Here is a 20916-nt window from a genome sequence, read left to right on the forward strand (position 1 = left end):
CGTAACTGAACGAAAAGTATGACTCGTAACTGAATGAAAAGTATGACTTGAAACTGAACGAAAAGTACGACACAGAACTGAACGAAAAGTACGACTCAGAACTGAACGAAAAGTACAACTCGGAACTGAACGAAAAGAATGACTCGGAACTGAACGAAAAGTACAACTCAGAACTGAACAAAAAGTACAACTCGGAACTGAACGAAAAGTACGTACAACTCAGAACTGAACAAAAAGAATGACTCGGAACTGAACGAACAGAATGACTTGGAATTGAATGAAATGTACAACTTGGAATTGAATGAAATGTACGACTCGGAACTGAATGAAAAGTACGACTCAGAACTGAACGAAAAGAACAACTAGGAACTGAATGAAAAGAACAACTCAGAACTGAATGAAAAAAACGGCTTGGAACTAAACGGAAGGTACAACTCGGAACTGAACGAAAAGTACAACTCAGAACTGAACGAAAAGTATGACAAGGAACTGAACGAAAAGAACAACTAGGAACTGAACGAAAAGAAATACTCAGATCTGAATGAAAAGAACGACTTGGAACTGAATGAAAAGAACGACTTGGAACTGAATGAAAAGTATGACTCGGAACTGAACAAAAAAAAGATTTGGAATTGAATGAAAAGTACGACTTGGAACTGAACGAAAAGAACGACTCAGAACTGAATGAAAAGAACGACTCAGAACTGAATGAAAAGAATGACTGACTTGGAATTGAATGAAAAGTACGACTCGGAACTGAACGAAAAGAATGACTCGGAACTGAATGAAAAGAACAACTCAGAACTGAATGAAAAAAACGACTTGGAACTGAACAAAAAGTACAACTCGGAACTGAACAAAAAGTACGACAAGGAACTGAACGAAAAGAAAGACTCAGAACTGAACAAAAAGAACGACTTGGAACTGAATGAAAAGTATGACTCGGAACTGAACAAAAAAAGATTTGGAACTGAACGAAAAGTACGACTCAGAACTGAATGAAAAGAACGACACAGAACTGAATGAAAAGAATGACTGACTTGGAATTGAATGAAAAGTACGACTCGGAACTGAACGAAAAGAACGACTCGGAACTGAATGAAAAGTACGACTCTGAACTGAATGAAAATAATGACTCAGAACTGAACGACAAGAACGATTTGGAATTGAATGAAAAGTACGACTCGGACCTGAATGAAAAGAATGATTTAGAATTGAATGAAAAGTACAACTCAGAAATGAATGAAAACAACGACTTGGAATTGAATGAAAAGTACGACTCGGAAAGGAACGAAAAGAATGATTTAGAATTGAATGAAAAGTACAACTCAGAAATGAATTAAAAGTACCACTTGGAACTGAATGAAAAGAACGACTCGGAACTGAATGAAAAGAATGACTCAGAACTGAATGACAAGAATGATTTGGAATTGAATGAAAAGTATGACTTGGAACTGAATGAAAACAACAACTCGGAACTGAACAAAAAGAGCGACTTGGTACTGAACGAAAAGTACGACCCGGAATTGAATGAAAAGTATGACTCTGAACTGAACGAAAACTACGACTCGGAACTGAACAAAAGTAATGACTTGGAACCGAACGAAAAGTATGACTCGGAACTGAACGAAAAGTACAACTCGGAACTGAATGAAAAGTATGACTTGGAACTGAACAAAAAAAAGATTTGGAACTGAATGAAAAGTACGACTTGGAACTGAACGAAAAGAACGACTCAGAACTGAATGAAAAGAACGACTCGGACCTGAATGAAAAGAATGATTCAGAATTGAATGAAAAGTATGACTCGTAACTGAACGAAAAGTACGACAGAACTGAACGAAAAGTACGACTCGGAACTGAACGAAAAGTACAACTCGGAACTGAATGAAAAGTATGACTTGGAACTGAACAAAAAAAAGATTTGGAACTGAATGAAAAGTACGACTTGGAACTGAACGAAAAGAACGACTCAGAACTGAATGAAAAGAACGACTCAGAACTGAATGAAAAGAATGACTGACTTGGAATTGAATGAAAAGTACGACTCGGAACTGAACGAAAAGAACGACTTGGAACTGAATGAAAAGTACGACTCGGAACTGAATGAAAAGAACAACTCAGAACTGAATGAAAAGAATGACTCAGAACTGAACGAAAAGAACGACTTGGTACTGAACAAAAAGAACGACTTGGTACTGAACGAAAAGTACGATTCAGAATTGAATGAAAAGTACGACTCGTAACTGAACGAAAAATATGACTCGTAACTGAATGAAAAGTATGACTTGAAACTGAACGAAAAGTACGACACAGAACTGAACGAAAAGTACGACTCAGAACTGAACGAAAAGTACAACTCGGAACTGAACGAAAAGAATGACTCGGAACTGAACGAAAAGTACAACTCAGAACTGAACAAAAAGTACAACTCGGAACTGAACGAAAAGTACGTACAACTCAGAACTGAACAAAAAGAATGACTCGGAACTGAACGAACAGAATGACTTGGAATTGAATGAAATGTACAACTTGGAATTGAATGAAATGTACGACTCGGAACTGAATGAAAAGTACGACTCAGAACTGAACGAAAAGAACAACTAGGAACTGAATGAAAAGAACAACTCAGAACTGAATGAAAAAAACGGCTTGGAACTAAACGGAAGGTACAACTCGGAACTGAACGAAAAGTACAACTCAGAACTGAACGAAAAGTATGACAAGGAACTGAACGAAAAGAACAACTAGGAACTGAACGAAAAGAAATACTCAGATCTGAATGAAAAGAACGACTTGGAACTGAATGAAAAGAACGACTTGGAACTGAATGAAAAGTATGACTCGGAACTGAACAAAAAAAAGATTTGGAATTGAATGAAAAGTACGACTTGGAACTGAACGAAAAGAACGACTCAGAACTGAATGAAAAGAACGACTCAGAACTGAATGAAAAGAATGACTGACTTGGAATTGAATGAAAAGTACGACTCGGAACTGAACGAAAAGAATGACTCGGAACTGAATGAAAAGAACAACTCAGAACTGAATGAAAAAAACGACTTGGAACTGAACAAAAAGTACAACTCGGAACTGAACAAAAAGTACGACAAGGAACTGAACGAAAAGAAAGACTCAGAACTGAACAAAAAGAACGACTTGGAACTGAATGAAAAGTATGACTCGGAACTGAACAAAAAAAGATTTGGAACTGAACGAAAAGTACGACTTGGAACTGAATGAAAAGAACGACTCAGAACTGAATGAAAAGAACGACACAGAACTGAATGAAAAGAATGACTGACTTGGAATTGAATGAAAAGTACGACTCGGAACTGAACGAAAAGAACGACTCGGAACTGAATGAAAAGTACGACTCTGAACTGAATGAAAATAATGACTCAGAACTGAACGACAAGAACGATTTGGAATTGAATGAAAAGTACGACTCGGACCTGAATGAAAAGAATGATTTAGAATTGAATGAAAAGTACAACTCAGAAATGAATGAAAACAACGACTTGGAATTGAATGAAAAGTACGACTCGGAAAGGAACGAAAAGAATGATTTAGAATTGAATGAAAAGTACAACTCAGAAATGAATTAAAAGTACCACTTGGAACTGAATGAAAAGAACGACTCGGAACTGAATGAAAAGAATGACTCAGAACTGAATGACAAGAATGATTTGGAATTGAATGAAAAGTATGACTTGGAACTGAATGAAAACAACAACTCGGAACTGAACAAAAAGAGCGACTTGGTACTGAACGAAAAGTACGACCCGGAATTGAATGAAAAGTATGACTCTGAACTGAACGAAAACTACGACTCGGAACTGAACAAAAGTAATGACTTGGAACCGAACGAAAAGTATGACTCGGAACTGAATGAAAAGTACGACTCTGAACTGAACGAAAACTACGACTCTGAACTGAACGAAAACTACGACTCGGAACTGAACGAAAAGAACGACTTGGAACTGAACGAAAGTATGATTCAGAACTGAATGAAAAGATTGACTCAGAACTGAATGGGAAGAATGACTCTGTATTGAACTGAAAGAATGACTCTGAATTGAAAGGAATGACTCTGAACTAAAAAAAGAATGACTCGGTAGTGAATGAAAAGAACATTTCAGAAGTAAATAAAAAGAACGACTCGGAACTGAATGAAAAATACCACTCAGAGCTGAACAGAAAGAATGAAACGGCACCGAACTAATGGAATGACTCTGAATTGAAAGAAAGTAATCAGTCTGAAGTAAACAAAAAGAATGACTCCGAAGTGAACTAAAAGAATGATTCTGTATTGAACGAAAGGAAGGACTCCTAACTGAATGAAATTAATGACTCGAACAGTATTTAAGGAGTGACTCTGCAGTGAATGTAATTTTTAAATAAATATAACAAATGTAATGATATAAAATTTAAAAAAGACTTCCTGGGACAGTAACCCTTATCAAAAAGAAGTATACTTCAGGTTCATTTTATTAAGTATACTTAAGTAAAGTATATTTCGTTAAGTATACTTTTGTATACCAAGTATACCGATATCAATGTACTTACAGTATACTTGGAAGTAAACTAATCTAATACTTCTTGGAACTAAATTGGCCCACTTTTAGTTTATAAAAAGTATACTTTAAGTCTAAGAGAAGTAAACTTTGAGTATACAACTAGTATTTTTTTATTTTGTACTACAAGTGTACCACAAGTAAACTTATGTACTAATAGTTTACTAGTTCTATACTTGTAGTCCACTCTTTAGTTTATAAAAGTATACTTCATAGTGTACTGGAAATATACCATGAGTTTACTTGTTACACACTTCTAACCCACTTTTTAGTTTACTAAAGTATAAGTATACTGGAAATATACTATTGGTTTACTTGTTACACACTTCTAGTCCACTTTTTAATTTATAAAAGTATACTTTATAGCATATTGGAAATATACTATTAGTTACTGGTTATATACATCTAGTCCACTTTTTAGTTTTGAAGTTTACTACAAGTTTTCTAGCCCTAACCCTCACCTCATACACACTACCAGTAGGCAACTTAAGTGTTTTGTACCTTAAGTTACAATGAAGTTATAAAGGTAAGAATTCACAAAATGAAAACAGATACTCAGGATTAAGAACATATTCATTTTCTTTAAAAATCAAAATTTTCAGCAACATTGTATTAAATGCCAAAGTATAAAAGCATGGCAGTGACAACTGAAATTGACATCCAAGCTTTAAAGAAAAAGAAAGAAAGAAAAAAACATTTAATTATCCCACTCAGGAGATATATATATGAGTGATTCCACGCTTATGGGTACTGAAATGGGGACATGAACTTATTCACCTAAAACCATTTCTTTTTTTACCATCAGGTCACAAAACATGTAATCTTTAATGAATGATATGTTAAAAGATAACTTTAATTTTCTGAGATGTAATAAAAACATATTTATATGCCAAAGTCAAGCCTATGAGTTCCAAAATGATGTCTGTTACATTACTTCTGTTACGATTGTCCATCTCGCGTCTGTTACAAATTAATTACAATCTAGCTATATACCATGTTAATCTTATTGAAAGAATGTGTATGTTTATTCTACTACACATGTTTATTAATTATATTTGCTAAAACATCACCTTCCTATGTTTCAAAAAGTAATTCTACATTGTTAAAATTGAGAATCTATATGTCCACAACACTTCTGTTACGTTCTGACTTTGGCATATAAATATGTTTTTATTACATCTCAGAAAATTAAAGTTATCTTTTAACATATCATTCATTAAAGATTACATGTTTTGTGACCTGATGGTAAAAAAAAGAAATGGTTTTAGGTGAATTTTTAAAAATAAGTTCATGTCCCCATTTCAGTACCCATAAGCATGGAATCACTCATATATATATATATATATATATATATATATATATATATATATATATATATATATAAAACACCTTATATGGAACCACAGACATACTTAAGAGTCAACAATGCTGAAGCACAACTACAGGGCAAGTCCACTTAAACATAAGGCACAAATATTTTAATACTTTATTACACTTTTGTTAAGTATATCTTGATCAAAAGTTTAAGTCTAAGCTTAATATACTTAGACTTTTCTATATACTTTTCAGTATATCCCAAGTATACTTATGTATAACTTTATGAAGTATATCTCTGATAAGTAAATAAAAAGTAAACTGAAGGCATGCTCTCTTATTTTTAGTTTAAAAGAAGTATACTAGAAGCACACTGGAATAAACTTCTTTTTTGTAAGGGAATCCAGACTCTCAGGCTCTCACTAAGCTGAAATGCTGTTTATAAATTATTACAGGTGTCATGAAAATTGACTTGTGTGTAAATTGATTCATTGCACTTCTGAATTAATTAACCAGTATTTAATTTCTTAATTGGACTTTCGGTTTTACTGAAATTCGGAGCACAACTCGATTCAATTTCCACCTTATTATTACTCCAGCATGGCGACAGTGAAGTGTTCACTTTGATTGGGGAGATTGATCATTTTTGTGTTGCACAGAGACAGCGACAACCGTTTTCTCAATACTGTACACACGTGCACACACACACACACACACACACACACACACACACACACACACACACACACACACGCCTTCTTTTCATTAAAATGCTAGAAGCTCGCAGAAACATGGCTCTCTAATTGGATTTAATGCTTGATGTTAGTTGATATTGGAGCTAGAATCATCTCTCTCTCTCTCTCTCTCTCTCTCTCTCTTTCTCACACACACACACACACACACACACACACACACACACACACACACACACATACACACACACAGAGTGTGTATAACATGAGTGTTATTTAGATTATTTATTGATGGATGAATTCACAGTGTGATAATCATCTAATCCAATATGGCGAGTTTCAGTAAAGAGCCGAACTAAACACAGCAGCGGTGCAAAGATGACTGGAATGCTGTTTAATCGTTTATTCATTCTAAAATATTTTTAAAAAGTAGGATTATTGAGCAGAAAGATTGCTGAAACACATCTATAACATCACAGTAACATGGTCATATATTAAGATATCTCTGTATTTTATTTTCCAACATGAGCATCCATCTCCAAATCTTCTGCTTGGTATGACGTTTATAGGTTTTTTTTAACCTGATATTAGATTTAAAAGAAATCAGGTCAAACATGTACAGAGTGTATTATTTTTGTTTCACTTTTACCTCACAAGTGAGTTACTGACACTCATTTCAAAGCTAGCATAAAAAAATAAATTTGTATTAAAAATACAGGAAACACTTTGAGTCTTACTGACTCTTTTTGGTCACTCAAGTCATTTGATTCGGTTTTGTTAGATGATGGATTCAGATTCACTGATTTGTTCACTTTGCCCAAATGTCCAGTCGGATGTCCAGCCGTCTAAAGCAGACAACAGTCTGTCATTTACTCATATTTGTTACTATTTTTGTTGCTTTATGAGAAGATTGTAAGTTCGTATTGAGAAGAAATATTTTTTGTATGTGCTGAAACACTAGAAATGTCCAGCTCTGAATTAATAAGCCTGAACATGACTCACTGAACACACCGACTCATTCACTTTAATTAACAAGACAGGAACGCATCTCAGTCATGACTGAAATGATTCACTGACTCAAAAACTGATTCCATGTACAAGACAAATCACAGTCATAACCAAAATTATTCACTGACTCAAAGACTGATTCCCTGTCCAAGATAAAAGCAAATCATAGACATGACCGAAATGAGTCACTGACTCAAGAACTGATTCCCTGTACGAGATCAGTGCTAATCATAATCATGACCAAAATGATTCACTGACACAGAAACTGATTCCCTGTCCAAGATAAGAGCAAATCATAGACATGACCAAAATTATTCACTGACTCAATAACTGATTACCTGTACAAGATCAGAGCTAAACATGGTCATGCCTGACATGATTCACAAACTCAGAATTAATTTCCTGTACAAGATAAGAGCAAATCTTGGTCTTGACCAAAATGATTCACTGACTCAGAAATTGATTCCCTGTCCAAGATAAGAGCAAATAATAGACATGACCAACATGATTCACTTACTAAAAACTGATTCCCTGTACAAGATGAGAGCGGATCACAGTCATGACCAAAATGATTCACTAACTCAAGAATTGATTCCCTGTCCAAGATCAGAGCCAATTATAGTCATGTCTGAAATGATTCACTAACTCAGAATTGATTTCCTGTTCAAGATAAGAGCAAATCTTGGTCTCGACCAAAATGATTCACTGACTCAGAAATTGAATCCCTGTCCAAGATAAGAGCAAATAATAGACATGACCAAAATGATTCACTTACTAAAAAACTGATTTCTTGTACAAGATAAAAGAGAATTGCAGTCATGACTAAAATGATTCACTGACTCAAAAACTGATTCCCTGTGCAAGAGCAGAACTAATCACAGTCATCACAGAAATGATTCACTGACTCAAAAACTGATTCCCTGTATAAGAGTAGAGCGAATCACAGTCATGACCAAAATGATTCACTGACTCAGAAACTGATTCCCCTTACAAGATGAGATGAATCTTGGTCTTGATCAAAATGAGTCACTGACTCAAAAACTGGACTGAATAGGTTCAGTGACTCAAACACTGATTCACTGAACGAAAGAAGAGAGAAGAAGAAAAAAGAAGAAAGCTTTATTCGTCACATGCACACTTCAAGCACAGTGAAATTCATCCTCTGCATTTAACCCATCTGAAGCAGTGAACACACACACACACCCAGAGCAGTGGGCAGCCACACCAGAGCACCCGGGGAGCAGTCAGGGGTTCGGTACCTCGCTCAAGGGCACCTCAGCCCAAGGCCACCCCACGTTAACCTAACTGCATGTCTTTGGACTGTGGGGGAAACCGGAGCACCCGGAGGAAACCCACGCAGACACGGGGAGAACATGCAAACTCCACACAGAAAGGCCCTCGCCAGCCGCTGGGTTCGAACCCGGAACCTTCTTGCTGTGAGGTGACTGTGCTAACCACTACACCACCGTGCCGCCGAGAATCTTGGACATGAGTAAAAGGTGTCTCTGAGACTTACGTTCAGCCTACACCAATCTGCAAACATGACGTACACGAACGAGTCGAGGGTTTTAAAGATGTCATGTTTAATAATTGTGAAGTTTGTTTGATAATGACTCTAAACCGAATGGAATTAAAAACACTGAATTGTTCACACATGAATCATTAGCCGGTAAAGTTTTATAACAGTGGAAGCGCTATGTAAGTGTGTGTGTGTGTGTGTGTGTGTGTGTGTGGCGCTGAACGTCTCACCAGGGTGCCTGAGCTAATAGGAAAATGCGATGTAATGAATTGGATTGGTTGAGCTGTGTTATTCCCACATGCAGAAGCTTCTAGTTCGTCCAGTTTCTTGTAAAAAAAAAAAAAAAAATCGCATTTACAGTGTAAAAGCAGCTGATCAGGTGCTGCACGGGGAAAGACTCAGAATCTTCCTCAGGATTTATCAGTATATCAAACTATTTCTTTAAACGCTAAATACATTTCCCGGTATGAAGCAAACCATCCTCTATACGTTCCACCTCTAACGCCACCATTTTAATGACAGAAATATGCTAACGCTTGTAATGCTAACAGTGTTTAGAAGGTTAACATTCTGTCGATGACAAAAATATAAACATTTTGCAGTGCTGTTGTGCAAAAGTATTGAATCTTTACCTGTAGTACATTTTATAAAATTGACAAGGCTGGAGCAGGGCATGCTAGGATATGGTTTACTCGCTATAATATAGGTGTTTAAGCTTTGATCAATGCTAACTGTGTTGCTATCAGTGAATGAAACATGAAACAGTAATGCTTAATTCTGGCTCTAAGTCTTGCTAGCATGTTTAGCTCTATGAGTGTCTTCAACGTTAGCGAACTGTTTTTTTTTTCCTAATACTACTTTGTATTTAGTTTGAATTGTAGCTATTATATTATCAAGATGTAAAATAGAAATGCTAGTTTTGCTCATGCTAACAGCGTTTCTAACACAAGACAAGAAGCCAAACGTTTGCAGAAAAGTTAATACCAGATTATATTCACTGCTAGCCATGTTAGCATGTTTGTTTAAAGTTATTCCATCAACTCTCGTAGCATCTTTTACTTGATATTTTAACACGTTAACACTGTTGGAACCTTGCTGTTGGTGATAATGATGATCAACAGTTGGAGTGTGATTTATGAAACGTAACATCTTTCCATCTCTTTCTTTCTCCGTCTCCATCTCAGGCACTTCCTCTTTAAGACAGGCACAGGAACGACCCCTCTGTTCAGCACGGCCACTCCGGGCTACACCATGGCTACGGGGGCGGTGTACTCGCCCCCCACACGGCCCCTGCCCCGCAACACGCTCTCCCGCAGCGCCTTCAAGTTCAAGAAGTCGTCCAAGTACTGCTCGTGGAGGTGCACAGCTCTCAGCGCCGTCGCCGTGTCCATCCTGCTATCCATCATCCTGTGCTACTGCATCTGTGAGTCCGACCGCACCAACACATCAAATGTATTATAATGTCTGATAGAGGGAGCGATAGTAATCAGGCTGAGAATATTTATTGGTTAACTTTGAACCTTCTAACTTCGTCAAATATATTTTATATGGACTGAAGTCCAGCTGTTTTTGGGTTTCGGACAGGAACTGTAGTACGATCAGTTCTGGTAGGATCTCAGAAGGAAGTATTTGGGTACCAGTGTTTGAATAGAAGACAGGATGGAGACTTTGGTCCAAGTGGTTACTGGGCACTTTAGGGCAACAAGTGTGTAGGATCTACAGTGCTGTTGGTCAGAGTGGGATTTCGGGTGGGAACTGCAGTCTGACTAGTTACAAAAGGGCGAAGTCTGATTGGTCATAGCACTATTGTAGGGGCGTGGCCTGTTCCTTGATTGGTCAGAGTGTGAGGGATTGGAGGTTTGAGGTGGGATCTGGGATCCATTTGGTCACAGTGGTATTTTGGATGAAATCAGTAGTGTGATTAGTTATGCCTCTTTTCCACCAAAGCAGTTCCAGGGCTGGTTCGGGGCCAGTGCTTAGTTTGGAACCAGATTTTCTGTTTCCACTGACAAAGAACTGGCTCTGGGGCCAGAAAAACCGGTTCCAGGCTAGCACCAACTCTCTGCTGGGCCAGAGGAAAGAACCGCTTACGTCAGCGGGGGGGGCGGAGTTGTTAAGACCAACAACAATAACAAGACCGCGGAAGATCGCCATTTTTAAGCGACGAGAAGCAGCAGCTGTACAAACGCGAAATCATCCATTATTATTTTTATTGTTGTTGTTGTTGCTGCTGCTTCTTCCATGTTGTTTTTGCTTCGATATTCGCGCCAAGGTTTATGCAAACATAGCGATGTAACTGACGTATACAGCGACGTAATGATGTATACAGCGACGTAACTGACGTATACAATGACGTAATGACGTGGCTTCCCTTAGCACTGCGAGCTATGGAAAAGCAAACTGGTTCTCAGCTGGCTCGCAAGTTGAATGAGTTGTGAACCAGCACCAGCACTGGCCCCGAACCAGCCCTGGAACTGATTTGGTGGAAAAGGGGTATTAGAGTGGCACTGGGGGAAGGAACTCTGCTCTGATTGGTTACAGTGTTCTGAAGGAACATGATCTCATCATCGTCGTCGTCGTCACTACTGCCGAACCCGATTCAGGCTTGAGGCAAACCAAACTGAACATAATAGGGGTCACTGTACCTCTAATACAGGACATCTGCTACAAAAACTGCTTCAGTAAAGCCACCTATATAATGGCTGTCTCTTTCCACCCCCCCAGGCAAACAGGAAGGGATTTTGCTGAGGTTTATGGGTATTGTAGTAATGTGTGAGTGGGGAGTCCAAGCCCTGGAGAGAACGATGCCATCCCCTTCTTCCTTGTCACTACCGAACCTGAGGTGAACTATGTTTAGTTGACTTGGCCAGAATTGCACCAGTAGGGTGGCCAGTTCCTTTCTGTGCACTCACATTCACACCTATGGACAGTGTAGAGTAGTCAGTTAACCTTTGAACTGTGGGAGAAACCGGAGCACCCGCAGGAAACCCACACAGACACGGGGAGGACATGCAAACTCCACACAAAAAGGCCCCCATCAGCCACTGGGGTCAAATCCAGAACCTTCTTGCTGTAAGGTGAAAGTGCTAACCACTACACCACCGTACTGCCCAACCGTTATCTAATTGGTCAAATTTTAGGAAGGTAAGGTCCACTGAGGTGGGACACATGGAACATTTCAGACCCTGGAGCATTGGAGCACGTTGTTCTAACCCTGCACTGCTAGCTCATGAACTCTGAGTTGAGTGAAATACAGTAGAACCCCCGTATCTACTGATTCGGTAAGCATGGTTTTAGATTCCTGAAAATATTTAGCAGAAATGTCAGAATCCTGTTCTTTCAAGAGCGACAGAGAGAGAGAGAGAGAGCAACAAGTTGTATGTGGTGTTTGTTACTATCTGTGGTAGGTCTTGGAACATATACCTTGCATTTGCAGAATGTATCATATAACCTTACCCCGAATAAAACATGCCATCACTTCACATTTAATCCCAAAAAAAAACTGGCAACGAAGATGCTAACCATCTTATGAGCATCTTATACATAAGTTTTGTCAAGGCAACAAAGGCAACAATTCACTGTGAGATCAAACCCACCCACTTTCTTGGAAACTCAAGTCATCTCGTTGTTGAAATGAGCGAAATGATCTACCGAGGTCCAAGTGCTAATCACACCTTCTGTAGCTGGCTCTCAAACTGCATTAGCACAGTCAATAGGGTCCAGAAGTACACTTATTTGACAAAACAATTAGTTTTGGATATCACCTCAGTGGTGGATTCAGACTTTCGGACCCTACAGTACACACAGTAATGTTGTTAGTATGTGATGCTCTCAATCAGAGACGCTGCCAGACTTTCTGCCTCCGTTCCTTTCCAGCATAAAGCCACATGCTCTCTCGTCCAGCTGAGCTCTTAAAGCCAGGCAGTGATGGGAATTAAAACCCTGAAAACGTGTTAGAGGAAGATTCTTGCGCCAAAAATCACGTCCACTGTCTCCAGAAGTTATTGTTAACCACAGAATGTCTTGGACTCAGACTTCGGGACCCTGATGTACACACAGTAGGTGATTTTGTGCCAGACTTTCTGCCTCCGTCCGTTCCACTGCAAAGCCGCAACACGTTCATCAGCAGCTCTTACAGCCAGAGAGTGATGGGACATAAAACTCAGAAGCACGTGTTAGCTGAAGCTTTAACACAAACTCTACGGTCTCCAAATGCCACTGAGAACCACATAACGGTTTGGACTTCACTTCCTACTTGTTGGACTTGTTCCCAATACAGCTGCACCTCCTTCACAGACCAACACTCTACTGAAGTGGGCTGTTTGGTCATCATAGTAACTGTTGCGTTGATTGAAATCAGCCATATTGTTACTGACGTTACTAACACAAACGTATCACACCATCTGTTATCATCATCCCAGGTTTAAAACTTTGACTAGTTCTTTCCCAAGGCGAACTAGCATTTTCAATAAATCACCTAGTTTTAAATAATAAGCGGCAGTATGTTCGCTAAATAGCTACCTAGCTATCAGCTGCATGAAATAGTGTGTTAAATTTAGCAATCTGGCTAGTGATAAGGGCGGCATGGTGGTGTAGTGGTTAGCACTGTCGCTTCACAGCAAGAAGGTCCAGGTTCGAGCCCCGTGGCCGGCGAGGGCCTTTCTGTGCGGAGTTTGCATGTTCTCCCCGTGTCCGCGTGGGTTTCCTCCGGGTGCTCCGGTTTCCCCCACAGTCCAAAGACATGCAGGTTAGGTTAACTGGTGACTCTAAATTGAGCGTAGGTGTGAATGTGAGTGTGAATGGTTGTCTGTGTCTATGTGTCAGCCCTGTGATGACCTGGCGACTTGTCCAGGGTGAACCCCGCCTTTCGCCCGTAGTCAGCTGGGATAGGCTCCAGCTCGCCTGCGACGCTGTAGAACAGGATAAGCGGCTACAGATAATGGATGGATGGGCTAGTGATAAGGCTAAACCGTGAGCTAGCTTGTTAATTAGCCTCTATCATTTGACAGGGGGGAAAAAGTACAGTAGTAATTATAATGCTTAAGAAGATGGTAGAATTAGTTGTGTCACCACTTTATTTATTTATTTATTTATCAATCAATCAAACATTTATCTAGTCCATGGTTATTTCTTCTTCTCTTTTTTCCTTTTTTTTTTGCAGTCTGTTAAAAAAAAAAAAAAACATATATACATATGCTCCCCGGCCACTTTAATAGGAATTTCTTGTTGATTCTAAGATCCCTGTTCTTGGCTGCAGGAGTGGAACCCAATGTGTTCTTCTGCTGTTCCATGCTGAGATGCTTTTCTGCTCACCATGGTTATAAAGAGTGATTATATGAGTTACTATATTCTTCCTGGAAAAAAATAAATCTCGAACCATTCTGTCCATTTTCCTCTGACCCTCTCTTATCAACAAGGTGTTTGTTTTTTCCACCCACAGAACTGTCGCTCACTCACTCGCTTGATGTTTTTTGGTTTTCACGCCATTCTGTGTAAACTCTAGAGACTGTTGTGTGTGAAAACCCCAGGACGAGATCAGCAGTTTCTGAAATACTCAAACCTTCACGCTCCATCTGGCTCAAACCGACACCCATACCACAGCGAAAGAAAATCACACTGTGAGATCACAATTTTTCCCGTTCTGATGTTTGAACATCGTGAACATTAACTGAAGCTCTTGATTTGTATCTGTGTGAGTTTATGCCTCAAGGGATCGGCTGATTAGAGAACTGCATCGAGCAGCATGTAGATGGATGTGTGTTTCTAATAAAGTAGCCAGTGAGTGTATATTCTGTTATCCATCCAAATAAAATTGGCATAACCATCATTTTTTTTATCTTCTACAATTTTTCAAAACATTATTTTTCGGCAAAAAAAAAACTACACACACACTTCTTCTTGTAACTTTTCCCTCCGACTCGCACCTCCTCTTGAATTCCAGGTCCGAGTTATTATAGGGTTGTCACGGTAACTGAGCTTCCCATCACCGTGGCAACCACATCCATGCTTGTGGCTTTGGTGCCCCTGCATTGTGTCAGTTCAGCTCAGTCTTGTTTGTGTTACGAGGTTGTGTATCCCAACTTTCTGTCTTCACACCCACTGACCGAAGCTGCTCATGATTTATTCATCATTATTTTTCAAATTCTGACTTCATTCTGATAAAGAAAAGAAAATGGAGAGAGAGAGAGAGAGAGAGAGATGTACGGGGGAGTAGTAGAACGTTTGAGTAGTTTTCATTCCTAAAAGTTATTTCTTTCATTATGGTTTTCTGATAATGACTTTCATTCCGTCTCTCTCTCTCTCTCTCTCTCTCTCTCTCTTTCTCTGAGTGCGTGATTGGTTGTTTATTAGTTGACTCGACAGCAGTGATGAATATTTGAAGCTCAAGAGTCAGTGGGGTTTCTCCGGCCAAACCCCTCATCATTACTAACATAAAGACAAGTTTAGAGTTGCACAGCGGGGGTCTGTGAGAGCGAGAGCCAAATTATGGAAATATATGGACGGCTAATCATCTTGCCGCACGGTGGGGAATAAACATCATCGTCTCCTACAAAACATGCATACAAGATGGCTTTCTTTAGAAGCGTCCCATTAAAGTACACTCATTGAAGTGCACCACGTTTAGCCGTAAAAAAACAACAAAAAAACCAAAAAACACCCCATCCAGATGAACAGAAACTTTCCCAACAGAACTGGGCGGGGCTCATGGCAGACAACAGATGGAAGCAACACCGCTGTTGTCACGACACAATTGGCGAGGTGGGAAAGAGACCTTGAAGAAAGATGATCACTAAAATCAACGGAAATCTGACTGTTTTTAAACAGACCCTGTCTCATATGTCTCAAAGATATGTGTGAGTTTAAATAAATGTGAGATTTAGTGATTAAAAAGAGGAAACTGAAAGAAGACGAGGAGGAAAAGAGGAAGCAGGACAAGCATGAATGAATTTAGCATGACTGTACTGTACAAAATAAATAAATAAATAAATAAAAATTAGCCGAACATTATATTTGACAGTCACGCTGCTAGAGCAACGCTACAGCTCAGCTTTTAAGATGATAAACAGTGGTGTTCTTTTGTGCTCTTACGGTGTAAAGATCAACGAGAAACGAGCTCACTTGTTTCTGATCGAGTTCCTATTTCTTCCTACCTCACTCTCGTTCTGTACTCAAATCATCATCATCATCCTTTGGCCTTGGCTGAGATAAATTGCCCAATATTCTTCCACACATTCCTGTCAGCCATTGCACATTTCAGGTTCTGTACCCCAATTCCAGTGTCCCTTGATATTAGGTAGGAGTCGGTTAACTGTCTTGACCTCACCGGGTGGGTGGGTGGGCGGTGCTCCGAGCTCCAGAGGAGAAAGCGAGATATCACCCCCCCCCTTGGCTCTAAAACAGTGCCCCTCAAAGAGGACTGTTCTTGATTTGAGTGCCATTGTGATTAGTGGCAAGTTCCCATCTATCTCCTCCAAGGTGGCATGGATAGACCAATGGATGTTTTGAACCTGACGTAGGAGGTTGGTATAAGTTCCATCTCGTCTCTGCTGTTGTTTCAGCGTCATGATCCTTGTCTCGGCACCATATAGGAGGATGGGTTCCACTACCGATCTGAACAGTTTTACCTTCAGGTGTTTGACCAGGTTAGAGTGCCATATTTTATCGAGGTCGTTACAGGCTTTCCAAGCCAGTGCTTTACGAATCTTGAAGTCCTTAAAGGAGTCCATTATAAAAGAGCCCAGATACTTGAAGTCATTTACTCACTTGATGTTCTTCCCAGACATAGCAGAGAGTGATGAGGGATCCAAGGATGTCGAGATGTACTCCATCTTGACCTCGTTACAGTAGAGCCCAACTAGGGAGGCTGATGTTTCAAGGGCATGAAGAAGGAATTCAGCATCACTGACAAGCTCCGACACTATTGCTAGATATCGTCAGGATAGTCAAGATCTATAAGAAATTATGCAGGATGTCTCTGACTTCTTCTAGGGTGTAGCTGGAGCCCCTTTTTGTTGTGCTGATCAAGAGAAATCTGCAGAATATAATCTAGCACGATTGTAAACATAAAAGGGGCTAGTGTGTCACCTTGCAGTACCCCTGCTTCAATACATAGTTGAAGCAGGAGACCTAAATATAAAACACTAATTATCAGCATCATCGATTTAAAAACTACACAGTCCACAGTTACATCACATCATCCCTCCTTCCTCATCGCGTCAGGCGCCATATTCACTCATGATTGGTGGAAACATCCGGCCTGGGCAGAAAGCAGAGAAGACGAATAAACCAGCCAGGAAGTGCATGGCTAAAGTATTTACGTTTTGTTGTAGCTTAATCATCCGGTTAAAGTTAAAGGAGAACTGAAGGCATTTTTTTTTTTATTATCAAAATTCTATTTATCTCATTTTATTAAATATCGGAATGCATGTTTGATCGCTATTTTGTCACTGCTATAGCAAGTTATGAGTGTTTGAAATATACTATGTAATATATCAGTCCATATGTCAAAGCAATGGCCGTAAACGAGATTCGTTGAGACCTGTGCGAGACATCATAGGACGGAAGTAAAACGTACAGCGCAAATCAAAGTCACCAACATCTGCCAACGTTCCCTGTGTCCGAAATCACTCACTCGTTCACTACTCCCTACTCCCTATATAGGGAATTACTGTATAGAGGACTATACAGTCAGCTTGTTGGTAAAATGAAAAAACGCTTTCGGACACTAGTCCATTGCGCTGGTATTCACGTCATTACTGTTGCACAATTAAAACGTGCCAGATCAGTCGGCTGGTGGGTTTCAAAATAATAAACACATGCATGTATTTTTGTGATAAATCCATATTATACTGAGCGCATTTCACACATTAATCAATACAAAGTACCTGCAGCTTTCAGTTTTTTTTTTAAATCAAGGCTGAATACTTTCTTCTTTGCCGCTGCCTTTTATTAAATCAAATTTGAGAATTTTAATTTGATTTCTGTCAGCGCGACCGCAAAAAGACACGCGCGCCCTCTTTCGAATGCTGATGTAATCAAGCCGGAAGTTTAGTTTGTTTTGATAGCAATCAGAAAAGTTTGAAAAAAGTCGGCAGTAATCGTCATTTAAACTCATTTTTGTGCAATATTTCATTTGGAAAACAGTTTTCAAAATGGTGGCGCTGACACCTGGCTGACACTTCTTCACGTTTCGAAGATTGTCATGCTGAAAGACCCAGCCATGTTTCATCTTCAATGCCCTTGCTGATGGAAGGAGGTTTTCACTCAAAATCTCACGATACATGGCCCCATTCATTCTTTCCTTTACACGGATCAGTCGTCCTGGTCCCTTTGCAGAAAAACAGCCCCAAAGCATGATGTTTCCACCCCCATGCTTCACAGTAGGTATGGTGTTCTTTGGATGCAACTCAGCATTCTTTCTCCCCCAAACACGACAAGTTGAGTTTTTACCAAAAAGTTCTATTTTGGTTTCATCTGACCATATGACATTCTCCCAATCCTCTTCTGGATCATCCAAATGCTCTCTAGCAAACTTCAGACGGGCCTGGACATGTACTGGCTTAAGCAGGGGGACACGTCTGGCACTGCAGGATTTGAGTCCCTGGTGGCGTAGTGTGTTACTGATGGTAGTCTTTGTTACTTTGGTCCCAGCTCTCTGCAGGTCATTCACTAGGTCCCCCCGTGTGGTTCTGGGATTTTTGCTCACCGTTCTTGTGATCATTTTGACCCCACGGGGTGAGATCTTGCGTGGAGCCCCAGATCGAGGGAGATTATCAGTGGTCTTGTATGTCTTCCATTTTCTAATAATTGCTCCCACAGTTGATTTCTTCACACCAAGCTGCTTACCTATTGCAGATTCAGTCTTCCCAGCCTGGTGCAGGTTTACAATTTTGTTTCTGGTGTCCTTTGACAGCTCTTTGGTCTTGGCCATAGTGGAGTTTGGAGTGTGACTGTTTGAGGTTGTGGACAGGTGTCTTTTATACTGATAATGAGTTCAAACAGGTGCCATTAATACAGGTAATGAGTGGAGGACAGAGGAGCCTCTTAAAGAAGGAGTTACAGGTCTGTGAGAGCCAGAAATCTTGCTTGTTTGTAGGTGACTAAATACTTATTTTACCGAGGAATTTACCAATTAATTCATTAAAAATTCTACAATGTGATTTCCTGGATTCTTTCCCCTCATTCTGTCTCTCATAGTTGAAGTGTACCTATGATGAAAATTACAGGCCTCTCTCATCTTTTTAAGTGGGAGAACTTGCACAATTGGTGGCTGACTAAATACTTTTTTGCCCCACTGTAGGTGTGAATGTGAATGGTTGTGTGTCTCTGTGTGTCGCCCTGCGATGATCTGGTGACTTGTCCAGGGTGTGCCCCGCCTCTCACCCATAGTCAGCTGGTATAGGCTCCAGCCCGCCCGCGACCCTGCACAGGATAAGTGGTTATGAATGATGGAATGGATGGATGTGTGTTTGTTTGTTTGTTTGTCACCTGCTTAACGTTAACTTTCTTAAATTTATAACATTAGCTTATTTGTAGCCTAACGTGAACATGATGCTGATGATTGACAGGTTTCTTATTCATAGGTTACGGAAATAAAAGCAAAATGTGAATATTTGGATAATAATATATATACACAGTTTCACAAGCTGTGAAAAACTTAACCCTCTCGAGTTGTATATCAAGTGTTCAGCTTTAACGTGTATTTTATATTTAGCGTGAACGGATCTCAGATCAGCCTTACTGTGTATTTTATAATGCTTAATATAATGCTTAACTGATATCAGGTCAGTTCCTAACACTTATCAATAGAATTGAGGATTAAAGAGCGGATTTCAGATCAGCTGTACAGTATAAAGAAATACCCTCACCGGCCACTTTAATAGGAACTTGGTGTTAATTCTAAGATCCCTGTTCTTGGCTGCAGGAGTGGAACGCAATGTGTTCTTCTGCTGTTGCATGCTGAGATGCTTTTCTGCTCACCACAGTTGTAAAGAGTGATTATATGAGCTACTATATCCTTCTTGGCAAAAAAGAAATCTCGAACCAATCTGGTCATTTCCTTCTGACCCTCTCTTATCAACAAGGCGTTTGTTTCCACCCAAAGAACTGTCTCTCACTCGATGTTTTTTTGTTTTCCGCACCATTCTGTGTAAACTCTAGAGACTGTTGTGTGTGAAAACCCCAGGAGGAGATCAGCAGTTTCTGAAATACTCAAACCTTTATGGAATCAATTTTGTGCCAAAATGTTCATACAATACTTTTGAAATATCAAACAAAAACGACAAATCAAAATACAAAAAAAAAAAGTCGATTTTTTTAGAGTGGCAAACAAATTATTTGTGTAATCGTGCAAAATATCAGTTTATTACACCTTCAGAAACCTTTTATTTTTGTTCCGCGTCTTTCTCAGTTTTGTTTGACGTAATTTATTTTGGTTGCGATTCCAGCTTTCTCGTTTGCGCTGCCTGACTTTTTGCTTGCAGTTTTGGCACAAACTTCACGTGTGGGCGGGCTGTCCAGGAACGCATTCCCATTGGCTAACTTGTGTTTGACTGACAGCTACGCTCAGCGATTCCCCCAGAGGCTGTTGCGGCCATTTCCTACTCGGATTCTGGTGGACTGTTTGACGAGTGACCGATCCATTGACGGTACACAAGGATCGAGTGGACTTCAGTGGCGACTATGATATTGAATTTACACTTTGTTGAATTAATTCAGTATCATAGTCGCCACTGAAGTCTACTCGATCCTTGTGTACCGTCAATGGATCGGTCACTCGTCAAACAGTCCGCCAGAATCCGAGTAG

At 39.6% G+C, this 20916-nt stretch overlaps 1 protein-coding gene across 1 annotated transcript in view; it reads left to right on the forward strand.

Moving 5' to 3' along the window:
* tenm3 (teneurin transmembrane protein 3) overlaps positions 1-20916 on the forward strand; it is an 813838-nt gene that overhangs the window by 449337 nt on the left and 343585 nt on the right. Inside the window, exon 7 of the mRNA XM_060925037.1 lies at positions 10295-10533. Coding sequence (XP_060781020.1) covers positions 10295-10533 — 239 coding nt within the window. The remainder of the gene's footprint in view (positions 1-10294; positions 10534-20916) is intronic.

Source organism: Neoarius graeffei, chromosome 7 (genome assembly GCF_027579695.1).
Source record: "Neoarius graeffei isolate fNeoGra1 chromosome 7, fNeoGra1.pri, whole genome shotgun sequence".
NCBI lineage: Eukaryota > Metazoa > Chordata > Actinopteri > Siluriformes > Ariidae > Neoarius > Neoarius graeffei.